We start from the raw sequence: 19,005 nt of genomic DNA, 5'->3' as shown, positions 1-19,005 counted from the left end.
CAAAAGGTCAAACCTGGTGTGTGAGTGTGCATCCGTCTCTGTGTGGGAGCTTAATGTACTCACTTGTCCAGAGCAGAACCTTGGGTTTGGCTGCTGGTGAGCCTTGAGAAGACGTTGCGGTCATTCCTGGTCCTCAGAGGAGGGGAGGAGGGGGGGGTATAGCCTTCAGTAGGCCTGGTTAAGGAGGAAAGACAACAAGGTGAGTGAAACAGCTGAGATTAGATCGTGTAACACAGCCGAACAATGTGATTAATCTGCCTACATGTACCTGTATGAACGGTCATAAGATTTCCTTCTTGTTATGGGGGAGGTGTCATAACCTCGCGACTGCCTGGGACTGACGCACACACACACACACACACACAAAAGCAAACTAAAGGGGAGTGCAAAGTTGTTAATTACATGAGGATGCACATGTGCGGGTGTAATCCTAAAGCCAACAAGGGTTTCATGCAATTAGCCATGATTCTAGCAGAGCAGAGCAGCTGAGTTTCTAAATCTGCAAACATTCAGTCTTCAATCCCCAAGGACAAATGCATGTTTCACTGAATCATTTCTCTCTCTGAAGTTGTCTATAATCTAAAAAATGTCATGCCCCAGGGAGGTTTTCCAGCAGCTCAGAAATGTGCAGATGAAAATAAGTACTTTGTGTCAGGGCGCCATTATTTTTGACATTTCACAAGGTGTTTCCTAATGATTATCCAATCATTTGACATCTATATTTTGCTTGTTTTTCACAGTGTTTTCTCTGTCAATATTGTCTCGGATCTATTAGTCAGCTCGAACTATATAGTTGCAGTTCTCATCTTGTTCAAGAAAACAAAAGCAGAATAATGACCAACAATGGCATTAAATTTGAAGCTGGATCTGACACCTGTTACTCCCTCCTTCTCTTTCACAGTTAAGCAATGTGCTTCAGCTCAGTCATGTGTCTTCTCTTCATGACTTACAAGGTGTGTCCTCTGATAGGTAGGCTGATGGTACGAGACGCACGGTCCCTGTGGTAGGGCTCTCGTAGGGAGAGGCTGAGCCCGAGACTCCCCGTCGCCAGCCTCAATCCGTCCTCCTGGATGTCCGTCAGCGAGGCCAGAGATTTGGTGATGTGCTGCTGCTTGCTGGCTGATGAGGGGTCCAGGATGGGACCCAGATACTCTGCCGACACCGCCTTCATCTGAGCCGACAGACGAGGCTCCATCTGGAGGAGGAAAAAACTTTTGTGTCACAAAGGAGCCTTGAAAAATAGTGAGCTCAGAACAAAGGAAGGCTGGAATATGAAGAACATTTTGAAAATGATACAGAATGTAAGCACAACCAAAAAAACACCCCACAGCCAAGAATATGTGAAAATTGTACAATCAGAGCGGGAAAGCAACAATTGTGTTTCAGTTAACACAAAGACAAACACAACAAAGGCTAGATGATATAAAATTAATTGGAGGATAAACTGAATTGCTGTCAAGTCAAAAGTTGTTCCATAAAATATCAAAAGAAGCTTCGTGGAAGGGGGAGAATGTGAAGAGTTTGATTATACTGCCACCTTGTGGTTGAAAGAAGAATACTAAAAATTAAAATTAGTGTCCAAACACTGCAGCAAAAACATACAGTGCAGTAATTCACAACAGTGTGATCACTTGGATACTCTAACATGCACAAAACTTACATGCACTTCACATAAACTATTCAAACAAGAAAAATGCCAGTGACATGACATCTGGATTGAGAGGAACTGGACAGCAGACACATCTGGATTGAAAGCTGGTATCTCTTGTTAATGAACAGGTTGATCTGCGGCATCTGTAGCATGTAAATGATGAAAATATTTCAGTAAAAGCGGCTGTACCTTAACTTTGAAATCATCTTGGCTGTTGGATTCTTTCATTTGAGACACGCTGGAGGAAGAGAGAATGAGGGAGTCAGTTGTTTTCCAGTGTTTGAGAGAACGAAGGCAGTTACTGCAGAGTGAGTTTTTTAATAATGCGCGTAACGACAGTTGTGTGGACTCACCTGCTGTCAGAAGCTTGACTGAACTCAGACGGCTCCTCGTCTGTGCTGGCGTAACCATTCTCTGAAAGCAAATACACAAAGACGCCATCAGCGCTGCCATTGTGTATCTGGATGCTAACGTTAACTTTTTGTTCAGCGTCACTCACCCTGCTGTACATTGTGGATGAGAGCCTGCAGCTCAGGGATGTATTCAGCCTTTTCCCGTAGGGCGTCCAGGATCATGTGATTGTGGGATGAACCCATCACATCTGTCTGCCTCAACTGACCCTCCAGCAGCCTGATCTGAGCTTCCTTCTGAGCCACCTGTAAACTCTACACACACACACACCAAGATAATGAACCATCGTTCTTTATCTGTACTGAACATGTTCCACCATCTCAATGGGGCTGTAGTGCTAAGCTGGAACTGAAGGGAGGACTGATCTACACACAGTCAGTCATTGTATTTATAGACCAATAGGATGGAAAAATCATAAAGTATAAACTGAATGTTTTATAAACTGGACCTGCTTTCTGTCTCAGATTCTAATAAGTAATTCAAACCACTGTTGTTGAAATCACATGGCAAATTCTCAGTTTAGTTTGCCTGTCTGGCTCTAATTACTATCTTTCAGAGAACACCATGGAAAAGAAGCTAACATCTAATGTAATACAAGTGTCATCTTGTGGGAGTGGCTTATTACGGGGAGGGAACAGTGTCAAGAGTGAGAGAAAAGGCGCTATCTGAACGATAAAAAAATATTTTTTGTGTGTTTCAGAATAAAATGAGATCCCCCACTGCTCACAGACCACCATGTCAGCAGGGAGTGTTTTGAATGGAATAACTGCCACTCAACACATAGGAGAAGAAATCCAGCAGCAAAGTACTGTGCAGAGCTCTTCAGCAGACCGACTGGTTCTCATGATATAAGCTGAAGTGAATGTGTTGATCCGGTGGAATCCACCAGTGTCTCTATGAAGGGATCACTTCCATAAATGTTGCCAGACGCTTGCACTTCTGACTAAGAGGCAGACAAATGTTCTGCCTCCTCTCAATACGGGTCTGTTTCCAATCATTGTTGTCGCTATCAACTATTTATGCCAAGGTTTTAAAATACTCATTATATCTGCCACAGGAAGCCACAACAGCTTCAGTGCATCTTGAGGTAATTCTACAGGAGGGATGAACACCCTTCTCCCAAAAGATAATCCCTCATTAGGTGGTGGTGACGATGATGATGATGTAGAGCCTCATGTCAGCCGCAGTTCTCTCACAGATGCTCAACTAGACTGAGATCTAGAGACTGTGAATGTGATAATATATCCTTTTCTCTTCAGACCATTCAGTGAGGACATTGTCATCCTGTTGCTCACTATTCACTCAGGTTCCTAATTCGTCTCCCATTACTCCGAACTATTTGCAGTATGTGAAAACAAATTATTTGCTGTGGTACTGAGTATTCATTCAAGACATTGCCACATCACTAAGTGTTTTTGTCAGAAATATACATTCAATTTTATTTAATTTACTGCAGCAGAAAAACTTCATAATGAGAAAAATTAAAGACATATTTTATGTACTGATTTATTTCCATTTTGGCAAAATGAAAAACATCTGAAAAGAGCTCACCTTCCTAGCTGGTACATGGAGAGGGAAAAGAAGTGTGAGGACCTACTTCATTCAATATAAAGTCATCATGCTAGTATTCATTATATTGGCTCCTACCAACCTTGTCAATGGAGGCTTTCAGGAAGTGGTCCAGCAGGTGGCGTGCTTCTGCCAGGGAACATGAGCTGATCACAACAGAGGTATCCACTGAGTCCAACTCATCCTGCAGGAAACAACAAAGTAAGGCACTATTGTGTGTGTGTGTGTGTGCGCGTGTGTGTGTGTGTGAGAAAGCTGAGCTTTCAGCTGGCCTCAGTGACCCTTGACCTCATAGGTCAAAACAATGACCTCTCAAAAAACCAGACAGGTTGGTGTGTAAATAAGAACAATGCATGATTGTTAATATTAACTTTATGATGATCCTAATGTATAGGTATATGTGTGTGTGTGTGTGTGTGTACCTTTGTCTCCTCTATCTGTACAATGGTAGCCTGGCAGTCTGACAGGCTGTCGTTTATGTAGTCTATATTAGCGTTCAAAACCTCGACCTCTTCATTGATTTCCTGGAGTAGGCGGTCCTCGGCTTCTGGTCCCTCGCCATCCGCCATTAGAACCTCCCTCTTATGTGAGAGTGCCTCCTGTTGGACTGTCAGCTCTTCTCGCTTCTAACTCACAACATAGATACAAATACACAGTGGGTTTGGCTAATTGTACCATGTGATTATGTCCTGATTTTCTTAAAACTCTGGGTTCCAAGTTTACAACCCTGTGTCATCCTGCTAACAAAAACATACAGCAAATTTAATCTAGATTGAGCCACTCCTACCTTGATAAGTCGATCCATGTCTGCCTCCACATTTGCGATGGTCATTCTCTGCATGACAATGTCCATGATGCGACGCTCAAGGGTTTGCCACTTCAGGCGGGCGGACTTGGAGAAACTGCTAGCCCTGCTAGCTGCAGCAGCGCTACCCAGGCCTGCTGGCTTACGCTGCAACTTCTTCCGACTGCTGATAGGAGACAAAGAGAGACACACTGTGTCATCAGACATATATACAGACTAGAACACATGTATTGAGGACAGGGACCTGTCTTACCCAATGACGCGTGTTCCATCCATGCTCCCCTCGCTCTCACCAAGGTATCCGTACACGTTGTTCTTGTTGTTCCACTGTCGCACTAATCCACTGACAGTCCTCGCCGTCTCAGGTTCAGAGCTGCTGGCCGTAGTGCTGACTGATAACTCTGCTCCTGAGTCCGTAACCGAGGGCGTCTGATTCCAACGGGCGACGCGTCCGGCCACCCGGTCTGACATGGGCTTAGCCAGCCTCCGCAGGGCTGTCACCTCCTGGGTCTTCCTGCGTAGCACCAATTCTTGCTGACGCTTCTGAGATTCCAGCGCTCGGATCTGATACTGATGTTGATTCAAAATGGTGATTGTTAATGCAAGTTAATCAAAGTTTCGTATTACAAACTTTTTTTATTGTTCTGAACCCCCAAGTTGTCTCTCCGTATATGCTACACACCACAAATAATGTCAGTTTTGTTCCTTGCCAGGGACGGACCTTTACACTGTAGAAATATTTTGGTGATGTTCAAATCTCTTTGACAAGCATTTAAAAAAGAAAAAGACAAAAATCTAAACATATATAACAAAACAAACAATAAGTTATAATTTTCCAAGTTTTTTTTCCTGATCTTTCGATTATTCTTTAGTAATTAAGTACATCTTTGCTTTATCAGAATCAGACTACTATATTCATCCCCAAGGGAAATTCTGTGGTAATTTTGCTTGTTTTCAAGAATCAATGAAGTTATTTTTTTCTCATCAACTTTAAAGTGATTTTATTTCTTTTCATTTGCTACCCCCCCCGGTGACCATGTCCAAGTATCCTTGAGCAAGATACTGAATCCCTAATTGCTCCTGATAGCCCTGCAATGGACTGGTGACCCCGTCCATTGTGAACCATGCCTCTCACCCAATGTCAGTTGGGATAGGCTCCAGACCCCCTGCCCCCCCCCCCCCCGCCCCGCCCCAACCCTTAAGGGATAAGCGGTATCGAAAATGGATGGATGGATTTAAGACAATCTAACAGCCTCATGTTCAACCCTGTTGAACTTGAGCTTTCCTGACCTCTTGTCGTCTCTGCTCCTTCTTGAGCTGAGCGATCTCACGGTTCCTCTTCGCCTCCACCATCCTCCTCCTTTGCTGCTCCTCTTTCATCTGCTTCATAAGCGCAACCTGGCCATGACAAACAGGTCAAGTTTCTTATTTGGGACAAGCACTTCAGGTCAGTGGTTTTTATCCATGCTCACTCCACTCACCCTGCTCTTCTCTACATACCTTGGCTTTTTTCATCTCATTGACCTCCCCCTGGAGCTTCTTCAGCTCACGCTCGTACCTCCCCTGGTTTTTAAGAAGGCGTGCATGTTCCTTTTGTGCTGCTTGTAACTTCAGCAGGTCACGGTTCATCTCTTTAAGACGTTTTTCATACTCCTGCTTGATGCGGTTGGCTTTCTCTTCTGTGTAGTTCTCCATGGACACTGTGCAGACACGTCGTCAGGTTAATGACGTGACTAACTTCCCGTCTGTAAAGAACAATTTTCATAGTGCATAAACTCACTGAGGTTCTGTAGCACGCGGTCTCTCTCCAGCTGGGTGTCTCGAATCTTGTTCTGCAGCAGGATGAGTTTCTCTTCATACTGGAGCTTCAGCATCAGCAGCCTCCGCTGACTGTTCTCCAGCTCGTCTATCAGCTTCTGTTTGATCTCGATCTCACAGGTCAGATCGGCTAGATCTGCCTGGAAGTTGGCTGTAGATTAGAGAGCAATGGTCAGCCAGAAATCATTGAAGACAGAAAAATCGCATCCTAAATTTCTTGAAATGGATTATAGGTGGCACAATTTTCTTCTTCGGGCAAAAAATGTTAAAAGATTTATAAAGAAATGAGAGTCCTGTCAAATATCTGACCTTGCTTGTGATTTCATGGGTAAAAAATTGACAGCCATATCAGAGGAATGGTAAAGACCGCAGTTACAAGAAGTTCCACTAGATGGCAGGAGGTACTTTATCACAGCCTGAGCATCATCACTACCATATATGACAGACTAATTAAGCTGGGGCGATAAACTGCACTTCAACTCATTCAAAACTGACAAAATTATCATGCCGCAAGCAGAAATCACACTTCACCATCAAAGAATCCCAGCATAGACTTGGTTTTCTCCGCGTCAGCTCAAAATTGAGTGAGACAAGATCTCCTCCTCCGCCCCGACATTGCAACAATTAAAAGATCCTCACATCCTTCACAGCAGTCTGGTACAACGGTTCACACGGCCAAACCAAACCACAGAGGAATAACAAAAAGTCATCTAAAGCTTTCGCTAAAGACATATAGCAGCAGCCCTGTCCCTGTGCATAACCATGAGGTCTCTAGTTTGGCTTCCCAGGGGTGCTCACAAGTATCACTCATGCACCATTACTGCTACTACAGTACAAACATCCAAACACAAGGCGGATCCATCACCGACCGGAAGAGAGCAACATTTGGTGAACTGCGGAGGAAAACAACTTTTTTCAAGTGTATTTGCCATTTGTTTAAGAAATCTCAAATCTTTACAATATATATTATCCCTGGCACAAATAGTCAAATACCAATGATATGTATCCTCTCCTGTGCGTTGAAAATGAAAGTGAAGCCTACGTCCTCACCCCAGTTCTGCTCTCATTACACTGCCTCCAGCACAGAAGGGGGGCCTTTGGGCTTGGAGTGATTTTTGGGACCTTTATCGTCTCGTCAAACTCACCTGCTTTTCCAGTCAACACCCAGCAGGAGGCGCTATGCGTCCGCAGCACAGATGGTTCAAAAATAGCTTGATATGAACCCTGAACTTCCGGCAGCAAAGCACTTTATCGCCCACAAGGTTAATATTTAAACGTGATTTTTTGATTTCAGCTTTGAAATGACTCTCATCTGTGGAAGAGCACTGATGCTCCACATTTGATCAAAAATAGCTGTGTGGTCATTAAAGTCAGCTGAAATGACTTACTGAAAGACATCAACTCAATTTCGTTAACAGTTATCAAAACGCTTTATCAATGGCGACTGTGTTCGGTCTAAAAATCAGTCAGCAAGAGATCAAATTTCTTTCAAAGTCAAAGCACAAAGCTGACAGTGAGGCAACAATGTCTCCAATGGAGTTTTCATTTATGCTCTGAATTACATCAGGAATAACATCAAGTGAAAACATTACAATGACCTTTCGTAGGAAACTACACCAAAGAAAATACACCTGTTAGATGAGAGCATGACAGAGGAAGCCATACTTTTATTCTCCGAGATCAGCTGTCAGAAACCTACCTTTTTCATCAGAGTCTGAGTCTGAATCCACCAGACTCTCATCGCTCTCAAACTCGTCCTCTTCCTCCCTCCCTTCCTCCTCATCTTCCTCCTCTTCACAACCACTCTCCTCCTCCTGCAACGGAGACATGATGTCCTACGCACACAGAAGAAAATCCGTATTACACTTTTCTTTTTTGTTCCGCTTCAAATGCTGATGAAAGCGAACACGCGTATACTGTACCTCTGCGTAATTGTCGTCTGAATCGATCTCTCCGTTCTGTCCATTTTGACTGTTCTCGCCGTTCTCATGGGTGTGCAGCTTCACTCTTTTCTTCAAACCTTTTTCCAGCTCTGGACTGCAGGACAAAAACATGTTGGTTAAGCCAAATTACGGATGGCACTGGAGGAAGTAACACATACCTCACTTTTCTTTTTCTTTGTTTAACCTACGGGTGATCTATCCAGTTAAACTACAGTAGTAAGTAGGGCTCCGTCTATCCATTACTATGTATTACAATGACCCATGGAAGTGAGACATTGCCCTCTAAACATCAACCATGAGTGCTTTGGAAACATTCCCAAGTGATGTGTTCAAGGCCAAGTCAGACCTGTGAGGTCATTAGCAAAGTCTTCTTCAGTTCATCTCTCTCTCTCTCTCTCTCTCTCTCTCTCTCACTTTTCCTTTTAGCTCTTTAGATTTTATTGCCAGTTTTGCAACCATTCTGTTATCACCCATCTCATCTCTAAATTCCCATCTTCCTCCATCTCTATCCCATTAAACCTCAATTAGCCTTTTAGACTGTGTACTCTACTCTCTCATGACCCACTGGCCGCCTGAATCCGACTGTTTGGTGTCCTAGCCAGCTTTACTACTCAGTGCTGGCTGCATCCCAAATCCTTTCGGAAACTGGCTGTCCAAAAGCCCTAAATGACTTGTGATGTAACTCTTAAGCTGGAGGAGAGAGACAATGAAGGGGGAAGAACATGTGGGTGGCAACAATAAATGTACTCTTCATGCTCTCTCAGCTTTTGACATATGCAAAGGTTCATAAAGAGATGCTTAACAGGAAACAATGATGTAATAATTACATTTGAAAAGAAGAAAATTAAACTGGGAGAGAGACATGAGGACATCTCCTCACCTCATCCTCCTCTGCCTCCTCTCCTTCTTCTTCAGCCTCTCGATATCCAGTTTGGCTCGGCGTAACACGTCGGTCATCTCTGCCTCCATGGACATGGGTGCAGGGGAGGAGCCAGGGGGATGGCCAGGGGCGGGGCTTAGACTGGAGGAAGGGAATGCAGACCGAGAGGAAAACCGAGCAGCTTGGCGTCTCAACGATTCATTCATGGCCTCACTCTCGAGAAGTTTGGATCTGTGGGAGAAAGCCATAAACAAGAACACACACATCATTTAATTTATGGCTTATTACTGGCTTCAAATGGATGATGCCATTTAACGAACAACATTATTCAACAACCCTCAGCTAATTAAAGTCCTTCAGATTTTCTTTCACAAAACACTATGTAACTTTGTAGAAACAACTAACCCTTACCTAGTCTGGTATTACTAACATGGCTAACGTGGAGCATCCTTTCGGCTGATGCTAGTGAACTGTAGAAAAATGTCACTGCACTTTACCAACACACTTTAATGACCATTTGTTCAGCCAAACTTAAATAGTTCACTTTACATTTAGGAAAGCAATACTACTGTATGCTCAAAACATAATATTACAAAGTCTGAAAAGAAATTTACACCGACTTAAAAGCCCTTCCAATTTCTACCATTAGTGGTTTAGCATTAGCAGTTTAGCATTAGCAGTTATTCTGAGTAGCACATGAAAAGAATTGGTTTTGACAAAACACTTGGAAGAAAACTCATTAAAAACAAACATAATAGGGTCTTCGCCCCGGAGTGCCTCCGGGCTCAGGCCCTAATTACATATAAATATTAGTTTCCTGTCTTTATGCCAAACTAAGAAGCAAGAAGCCATAACTCGCTCAAAAAGTGTTTTGGCCTTTCATGTACTCAGAAATAGGCTCATTCACAGACACTAGCTAGCGCTCGCAGCTGAACAGGAGACTCCCACTCATCCTTGGTACTCCTTAGAGTTTGATTTTAGTCATACAGCTAGATAAAGAAGATAAGGAATTCTACTGGACAATGTGTTTGACAGTTTGCAAAGCAACACTTTTTTATCATTTTGCTGTTGGCTGTAGTCAATTGGTACAGGGTGCCATAAATACATATGGCTGTCTCTCTCTGCAGTCAGGAGTCACAAAGACGTGACACAGCAGTGAGCAAAAGGTCTTTGTAGGTACCCATTTGAGAGTACTTGAAAGGCAAAATACTCTTTTTGATTGACATACTGCTTTCACAGATATGAGGGCTAGAAATCGTTTCACACAACTCTCAGTAAGAAAGTGAGTAAGTGAAATGTTGAAATATGTCAAATCCAAAGAATAGCTTTAGTGCTGCTCCATTCCCAGGTTGAGATTGGATTATTTCAGTGAGGATTCAGTCTATTACTACAATTTATCACAGTCCATAAAAGCACCACGGAGGAAGAGGGGCTCTTACCTAAGTTCTTCAACTTCTCGGATGTAGTTCTGAATAAGGGCACCGATCTCTTCATTGCCTTCGCCTGCAGGTCAAGAATGAGTGTCAAAGAAAGTTCTCAATGCAAATATAATGCTGTACTAAAAATACTACTGCTATTTTCAAGATGTGAAGAGCAGAAAGCTAGCGTGTAAACTAATTATGCTGCTCTCTCCGTACTTGACTTGGTGAGGAGCGTAGTGACTTCATTGGCCAGCAAATGTGTAACACGGGAGTTGAGATGGTCGATGGTCTCCTGCATGGCTTTGACCCGGAGACGCAGGGTGTCATTCTCTCTCTGCAGCATGGCGTTCTCCTGGTACAGATCGCTGTAACCTTCAGAACCATCCTCACATGCCACACGCTTCCCCTGCACAGACCAGGCAAAGACCATGACCTTGACAACCAAACGTACTATAGCAAATATAGCCTGAAAACAAACCTGAATGGTCGCTCTTACAAATGCACGATGTTACATTCCACATTGTTTACACCTATTAAATAAAACACAACGCTATTGTTCACTCCTTGACTACTGAGTAAATCTATGTAGCTATTGTCAGGTTCTAAATGGTAAACACTTAAAAAAAACAACTTGTGTTGTGTAAGTCTAGAACAGAGAGATACTATCTGATCCCGTCACAGCTCGCAGACATTACTTCCACCAGCGCAACGCTCCATATTTCCAGACTCCAGTCACATCATATCCCATATTACCACATTGAGGTCAGCACGCATTCACTTGCCTCTAGTAGCCGTGGTAACCCCCTTAATCACATAATAGACTGACAATCCAGTTAAATGATTGTAGCCCCGGAGGTCAAAGCTGATGAAAAAGTGCTTTGCAGACGCTCATTGCTTTTTTTCTCTCTAGTATTTGTTATATGTTTTCGTATCATGGGCCACCGTCTTATAACGGTCCGGATTAAGTAAACCATTACTGAAGGATCCATTTATCTCCCCTGTGCTGAAGTGATTAATCTTCTTCATGCTTCAGGTTCTGTTTTCATAAAATGGATGAGTTCAAAAAATCGTATTTAATTTAAAATCAGATGCTGGAGGAGGCATGACACTCTACTGTCTCTAAGTCTAGTCTTTTTTTCTTTTTCTTCTCTGTTACGATTCTCCGTTTCATCCATCCCCGCCGTCTATTAATTTGCCTCTTACAGCATCATTGCATCAGGTAAGCCGACAGCAATGTGTTATCTTCAATTTCCCCAATTCATCCAGCCCCTCTCATCTTTCCCTCACAGCTCCTCCTTGTCTCCATCCTGTCAAAATCAACTGAGCATTTCTCTCCCACCATCCATCTCTCCCTCCCTCACCGCCTTGTACTCCATCAGCTCCATCTGAAGTCGAGCGATTTCAGCACGCAGGGCGCTGATCTGCTGGCTGGTCTTGTCTTGGTTCACCACCACCTTGTTCTTGATGTTTCGTGCACGGTTGGCATACTTCAGGGTGTTCAAGGTCTCCATGAAGTCTCGGTCCGACGGGCTCACACAGGCAATCATCACTGTGCGACTGGAGAGAAGAAAAATTGTGGAAGAATGTCCGTGTTCATGGAAGCGAATTGAATATTCAGATGCAACCGACACCAGAGCTGCCAAAACTTTCATTTCATTACAAAATAGACACGCATGGACAATGGCAGATTCTACAGATGCTTGATACTTTCATTTATACTCTGAGCACATGTTTCAAACATGTGCCCAGCAGATCAGCGTTGAAGGGAATGCCTGAACATATTTTTAAATGTGTTTGCACAGATTTTCTCCCGCATCCACATTCAAGCCAGTCGATTGCAACAGTAGATGATGCAACAACAGAGCAGAACAGTCGTAAACACACAAAGACACACACAAATATGAAAAAACACAGACGTAGTAATACACTGTGATAAACTCTGACAATAAATATGTTTTAAAAATGTTTACACACCAAATCCACCTTTGACGGCTTCTCTGATGACTCACATGTTTCTGGGTTTGGATCATGTTCGTCCCAGAAATGTATTTACTAATATGGTGGTGGTGCCCGTGTTCGTGCTTGGCCACCACAAATCACCCAGCACACATCGGTCACAGGGACCCTCCACACAGCTTCTAATGATAAAATATACATGACACGGACCCTCATGCACTCACAGATGCTGCCAAGTAGAGCCCTGGCTTCATCGTCGTCATCCCCTCACCCAGCGTTTGATCAGCTGACCACATATTTTAATGAGGGCTGTTCTACCGTTACCAATGTGACATCACGCGCACCATGCCGTTCACCATCAGCTACTGTTTTAAAAAGCCACCAAACTGAGCGATGGGAGCGTGAGAAGTGTCACATGTTTGTCACATGAATATGTCACATGTGCAGCTGTGCCATTGTTGTTAGGTACTCATGACTTCAGCTTGATGACCATCACTCCTTATTTTAAATGAATCATACTCAAATATATTGGACATTAGATATGAAGGCAACCACAGGTGCCGCATTGCGACGGCGTCCCTCAGCAATGTGTGACCTTGAATTTTGACCCCCAAAATCTTTTAAGTTCTTCCTCGAGTCCCAGTAGATGTTTGTGGCAAATTCTTAAGAAATTCCCTTGAGGCATTCCTGAGATATCAAGTTAATGAGAACAGGATGGACGAACAGCATGAAAATCTAACATCGTAATGCCACAATAATGAAGCCGAGCCTGCTGAGACAATTTTGCCTGCAACTAAACAATAAAGACGAGTAAGCCACCAGACTTAAAAGCCCTTCCAATTTCTACCATTAGCTTTTTAGCATTAGCAGTTATTCTGAGTAGCACATGAAAAGAATTGGTTTTGACAAAACACTTGGAAGAAAACTCATTAAAAATTACATATAAATATCTGTTTCCTCTCTTTATATGGCTTTGTAATATCGAAAGGATTTGAAGTGTTTAATTTTAGGAAAGTTAATGATGGAGCCCCTCAACAGAACCTCACGACCACTGAAGCACATGCAGGGTGACTTGGGCGGGTCGCTACTGATGACAGGGTTTTATTTAAGATGAATACATCGTTAAAAACATCCTAGTTTACTTTTGCACTCGTTTGACCAAATTATCGTGCCTGTGTTTTGGTGTGTCTGTAGATTTTTGAAAACCATTTCATTTGAAAACATCTTTGTTGCACTTCAATCCTTCAAATGACTGTTTCAAAGTCAAGGTAGGGGAACATGAAGATACAGTAAGAACATGATAGTGTGCCTGTTTGTTCACGTTTACCTGTTGCCTCCCAGCGAGTCCTGTAGCAGTCGGGTGAGTTTGGAGTCTCTATAGGGGACGTGTCCTCCTTTCTTTGTCTGATCTCCCAAAGCACTGATCACGTTTCCCAGGGCCAGCTGCAGAATACACACACACACACACACACACAAAAATATATATGCAGTCACCTCTATTTAGTAACAGATGCTCATGTCAAAAAAAGAGCAGGAACACAATGGAACAGGTCAAGTGTATGCGCCATCATTTCCTTTGTTTATAGTTGCCATCATACAAGTGGAAGCACACACACACACACACACACACACACACAGGTCCTTTTTTTTCTGTCTCACCAGTCCACAGTTGATGGAGATCCCTTCACGGGCTCTCTCTCCTGTAGCTCCTGTACGTTTGAGCCTCTCGGACCCGGCCAGGTCCACAAAGTGGAACTTAGCCATCAGCGCCTCAAACTCTGGCTGTGAGATAGAGCCGGAGTCTACACCGTTCAGCTCCCCATTCTCTCCTGTCCCGTTCTGTTAGCGGGGGCGAGGACAAAAACACACACAAAGAGAAGAGAGTTGGACACGGTGCATTTTTGTCTCACTTGGATAACGCAGTTATAACATCACCTTTAAAGTTTCTACTAATCTAATTTTCTTATATTTCAAGATCGTCCATCTGGCTTCTTTTTATTACCTACCTTTTTTATACTCTATTCATACACCCCAAATCCCTCAGTGCTCCCTCTGTCATGCTTTTCTTGTTGTATTTTCTAGCCCCTCACCATTTGCAGCTGTTGGCAGACTCTCATCTGACAGAGGTGGATAGTGAAGATGGCATGTGAGCGGGAGCTTTGAGCGTTCATCTGGGTGCTGGCGGTAGTGCGGGATAGAGCGCCAAGCTTCAGACACTGCAACATCTGTACCACACACACACACACACACACACACACACACATAAACACAACATGGAGGAAATGAAGAAAGAATTAATTGATATCTCTTTGTTGACTGTCGTCCTTCATCCTGTTTTGGCATTTCTCTCCTCTCACTGCTAGAGCATCCAAGCGCACAAGATTTAAACTCGTGTCATTTTTATGTTAATAATAATTTCCCTTAATTCTACTGTTTCTTTTTCTTCTTTTTGTAATCTGTCATTTATTTTGAGAGGAAACCATTTCCCAGCGCTTGCCCGAAATCCCCACCTGCCTTTTCTTTTAACCTCACGTCATCTCTTCGTGTTTTCTCCAGTGACAGAGAAGCACTAGCAGGCATTTGTTCTGCCCTCCTGACCCCATCGCTTCCTCCCTCCTTAAAATGATCACTACTGGTATACAGTCCAAACAGACTCCAGAAGGGAGCTCGAACAGTGGTGCATCATTTCTTCCAGACAGCAACTATTTCTCCTTTTATTGCTCGAAACAGAATCAGCATCATGTGGCTCACCAGTTTAGCCTGAAGGAAGCATGTTAGAGTCTCATAAAATCCTAATTATTTACACTACAGTAAGAAGGTGATGTTACTGGTGCTGTTTGATTGTTGGCTGTGTCTGTGCAAGACGACGCAAAAATAAATAAATAAATAAATCTCCGTAGGATTCTCCCAAAACTTGAAGGGAGGGTATGCATATGTCAAGGAGGAGTGGATTAAATTTGGAGCAGATGTCTTGAGACGTGTCGTTTCATTGACAGAGGAGTTACATTTTCTGTTCGCAAAGCTACAAATATTTTTCTTTTAAAAACTAAGCAGTTAGAAACCACTGACTGCAGTTGGTCCCTCACAGCTGATTCAGATGCTGAAGATCCATAACATGTCTAGTGCTAACTAACTATCTATCGGTCATTGATAGCAGCAGTGACTTCAGAACTGTCCTTAGCATCTTTCAGGAAAGGGCGTTGAAAACGAAATAGTCCACCGAAAAAGGCGTGTCTGAGAGCGCTACATGACAATAAGCCGGAGGAAAAAATTGTTTTTGAAGAATTAACAATTTGTGGTTTATAGCTTTCAGACAGTCACACAAGCAGAAATGTAAGTAACACAATTTAAAATACTGCTGATTTTGTGTGAAATGGATGTCCTGCAAAAGGCAGTAGAATGATACTTCCAGCTCACATATACAGGTATAACTGCAGATGACACACACAGACACACACGGACGTGATGCGCCCACCTCCTCCTCTGAGTGCACCAGTCTGGAAGTGACTCCGGTTGTGTAGATGCTGCCACTGGAGTCCTCATGGATCTTAATATTGGACTTCCTGCTGCGACTTTCTGGATCTCTGGATCCATCAAACAAGTCCAGGATCTCTTCATTGTAAAGCTGCTCATTCACACACAAACACAAACACACACACACACACACACACAAACACGTACACCTGCACATTAGGATCATTATAAAGTTAATATTAACAATCTAGCATTGTACTTATTTACACACCAGCCTGTCGGGTCAAAACAATGACCTTTCAGAAACCAATGAGGTCAAGGGTCACTGAGGCCAGCTGAAAGCTCAGCTATTCCCACCTACCACCGAAACACACACCCATCTGTTTACCATCAACACAGATAACCTTTTCACCTGAGAGCCCTGAAGAACAACTGTGAGCGGTGGAACAAATGACAGGAAGAGAAAAGACAAATTTATTATGATACTAATCTAATATTTGATAACTAATCCAACTGTTGTCTTCAGGCTAAGAAAACCTAAACTTGGTCCTCAATGAGCTCTTAATTGTCTCCCACACCATAGTGGTGTGGAACAATGTCAGACATAATGGCTGTCATTAATCACGATAAAGCAGAGAAGACATTCCCACCCATCTGTCATCAGGTTGTAACTTCCTGTTTGAGGACGAAGGGGGGTGATTCTTTTGTCTTTTGTCTTCCATCTGGTTAGAATTAGTACGGACTGATTTCCATCCCAATTCACACACACACATGCATATTTGCAAGCAAGAGAATCAATAGCGCAGCTGTAAAATGATGTTTATCAATATCTGTGTGTGTGTGTGTGTGTGTGTGTGTGTGTGTGTGTGTGTGTGTGTGTGTGTGTGTGTGTGTGTGTGTGTGTGAGTGTGTGTGAGAGAGACGTACCTCTAGAAACTGGGCGCTCACTTTAAACTCAGGTGGCTGGGTGCCGGCCTCCTGGGCGCGCTCCCTCCTGCTCTGGATTCCTTCAAAGAGTTGGTGAACAGCTCGTGGGATGATGCCGTGCTCCTCTTGGCTCAGACTCACATCGAAACCTGTCCCCATAGTGTAGGTCTTCCCCGAGCCCGTCTGAAACACAGTCCATCAACCCTCAACTCTCCAAATATCCGACTACATTTACGCCTTAAGCTCTTTTCATGTCTTGACAGTTATTTGACGTTAATTGTTTGATATGCGTGTGTCTGCGCGCAGGTTTGGGTAAATTAGCATTTTCAAGCATCTGGTAATTTTGACACAAAGTCTGAAGGATTTTTTTGGATTATTGCCTAAAATAAGCACTATGGTTCATACAAACAGGTTTTTTTTTAAACTATAAACAGCATCAAATACATCCGTTACTACAACACTGAAGCTTTTAACTACATTTAAAAATCTGAAAATCTTTTTTTTTTCCAGGTTACTAAATGCAGTGAAAATAAACAATGCCCTTAAAATAAGGAACTTTTTAGAGCTGATATTTAGAACATGTTAAAGAAACAAAACAGCTGCTACAACCGCACGTTTTTAAAACATTTGCCTTGAAAAAGAGAGAAAGTGTGATATTTAGGACTGATAAATAACCGCAAAAGCGACTCAGGCCTCGTAACATACCTGCCCATAAGCAAACACAGTAGCATTGTAGCCCTCGAAGCAGCCCTCGATCAGTTTGTGCACGCAGGCCTGGTAGATGTTATTCTGCTCTGAGTCGACGTCGAAAACAAAGTCGTAGGTGAAGGCCTTGTCTTTTCCCAGAAGCACTTGTGGTTCTCCAGGTGTGACCAGCGTGCACACGTGACAGCCCTCAATCTTCTCCTTGGCCATCTGAGGACGTATCCTGACGAGCAAAGGAAACAGACAGTCAATGAATGGATAGAAGGATGAGGTCATCATTTGGAAATATCTTAAATGAGCGTCGTTACACAACAGCTAGCAGTTGTGATTGATGCTTTAATGCACCGCGACCATAGCGATGAAGTATCATAATCTATTTTACGCGCCGACCCCCTGATCTCTACAGCAAGGCTCTTTTTAAATATGACCTCATAGTGTTTTAAGAAAACTTTAAATCAGTAGCCTGCCGCCTGACACGAGAAAAAAAACAACAACAACAAAAAAAACGGAACATTCATACAAGTCAGTGGTGCAGAACGGAGCAGAAATGTATGACAGAACAACCCTGAGGACCAAAAGGTAGCGATTGTGTAAGTGTGAAATGGGGCCGTGAACTAAGATAAGACAGATCAGACATTATCATAAGTCATTACTATGAAAATGACTCTTAAATCTGCTGCTCAGGAGACAAAGTTCTGCAAAGTTTTCAGTCCTGGCATGTAGTTCACCACAGTTAATTGGGTTCACCTGACATTCCCGGTGGAAAAGAATCTTGATTTGATGAGTCCAAAGGAAAGCGGGTCTGAACAGCTTTGAACTCGCTGACAGAACCGAGGATGGAGTAATTAAACTTCATTTTCACAAATTTGCCAGCAGAGCGAGGAAGATAGCCAGTACGTGACGGTACGTGACGGTTCGTGACGGTACGTGACGGTACGTGGCGGTACTTGCGCTGCAGTGCTGCTTACATTCCCTGACAAGCGCCATTTGAACTATTATGAGACCAGAAATGCTTTTGTGATGAAATATTCAAATTTTGTTCTAATTTGATACAGCTGTACTGTTTTATACTGGAATTTAACAAGAATAACAAATCTGGAAATGTACTGTGCATATGTTTGCTACATGTTTTAGTTAGGAAAACAAAGCTGAAATCTTGTATATGATGTAGGACGATCAGTGTTGGCTGATACCCAAACCCAGGCATCATACTGGGACTGACCGAGCCGGGTGGGCGGAGCCTTACTACGTCTACCGCTCTAATATTCTGCGAAGTACTTAAAAGAGAAGATCTGTCTCACAGTCTTGTGTTGATCTTGGGCTTTCTGAGCTAAAATGTGGACACAGTCAGGAGGTAATCACTTAAGCTGCAGAAAACGTGATGAGCCAGCAGTATCTGAGTCCACATGCTACCCCCTGGTTCAGTCTTAAGGGGATGCAAATCA

At 43.2% G+C, this 19,005-nt stretch overlaps 1 protein-coding gene across 5 annotated transcripts in view; it reads right to left on the bottom strand.

Annotated features, from left to right (window-relative positions):
* Positions 1 to 19,005, bottom strand: part of kif21b (kinesin family member 21B) — a 61,319-nt gene that overhangs the window by 21,030 nt on the left and 21,284 nt on the right. For 3 of the 5 annotated variants that reach the window (XM_086198899.1, XM_086198901.1, XM_086198900.1), the window contains exons 2-26: positions 17,561 to 17,783; positions 16,856 to 17,038; positions 15,930 to 16,079; positions 14,545 to 14,679; positions 14,114 to 14,293; positions 13,782 to 13,897; positions 11,860 to 12,055; positions 10,715 to 10,904; positions 10,517 to 10,580; positions 9,078 to 9,308; positions 8,177 to 8,291; positions 7,954 to 8,089; positions 6,217 to 6,405; positions 5,937 to 6,136; positions 5,727 to 5,834; positions 4,690 to 5,006; positions 4,419 to 4,602; positions 4,054 to 4,257; positions 3,714 to 3,815; positions 2,151 to 2,316; positions 2,005 to 2,065; positions 1,841 to 1,889; positions 951 to 1,195; positions 269 to 337; positions 64 to 174 (exon numbers count right to left, since the gene is read on the bottom strand). In XM_086198899.1, coding sequence (XP_086055025.1) covers positions 64 to 174; positions 269 to 337; positions 951 to 1,195; positions 1,841 to 1,889; positions 2,005 to 2,065; positions 2,151 to 2,316; positions 3,714 to 3,815; positions 4,054 to 4,257; positions 4,419 to 4,602; positions 4,690 to 5,006; positions 5,727 to 5,834; positions 5,937 to 6,136; positions 6,217 to 6,405; positions 7,954 to 8,089; positions 8,177 to 8,291; positions 9,078 to 9,308; positions 10,517 to 10,580; positions 10,715 to 10,904; positions 11,860 to 12,055; positions 13,782 to 13,897; positions 14,114 to 14,293; positions 14,545 to 14,679; positions 15,930 to 16,079; positions 16,856 to 17,038; positions 17,561 to 17,783 — 3,924 coding nt within the window. The remainder of the gene's footprint in view (positions 1 to 63; positions 175 to 268; positions 338 to 950; positions 1,196 to 1,840; positions 1,890 to 2,004; positions 2,066 to 2,150; positions 2,317 to 3,713; positions 3,816 to 4,053; positions 4,258 to 4,418; positions 4,603 to 4,689; positions 5,007 to 5,726; positions 5,835 to 5,936; positions 6,137 to 6,216; positions 6,406 to 7,953; positions 8,090 to 8,176; positions 8,292 to 9,077; positions 9,309 to 10,516; positions 10,581 to 10,714; positions 10,905 to 11,859; positions 12,056 to 13,781; positions 13,898 to 14,113; positions 14,294 to 14,544; positions 14,680 to 15,929; positions 16,080 to 16,855; positions 17,039 to 17,560; positions 17,784 to 19,005) is intronic. The other 2 variants (XM_086198902.1, XM_086198903.1) reach the window with 1 other exon arrangement.

The sequence above is a fragment of the Aulostomus chinensis genome, chromosome 3 (genome assembly GCF_037954235.1).
Source record: "Aulostomus chinensis isolate RoL2024-O1b breed Wild chromosome 3, RoL_Achi_v1.0, whole genome shotgun sequence".
Classification (NCBI taxonomy): Eukaryota; Metazoa; Chordata; class Actinopteri; order Syngnathiformes; family Aulostomidae; genus Aulostomus; species Aulostomus chinensis.
This window is presented reverse-complemented; position numbering and strand designations above follow the sequence as displayed.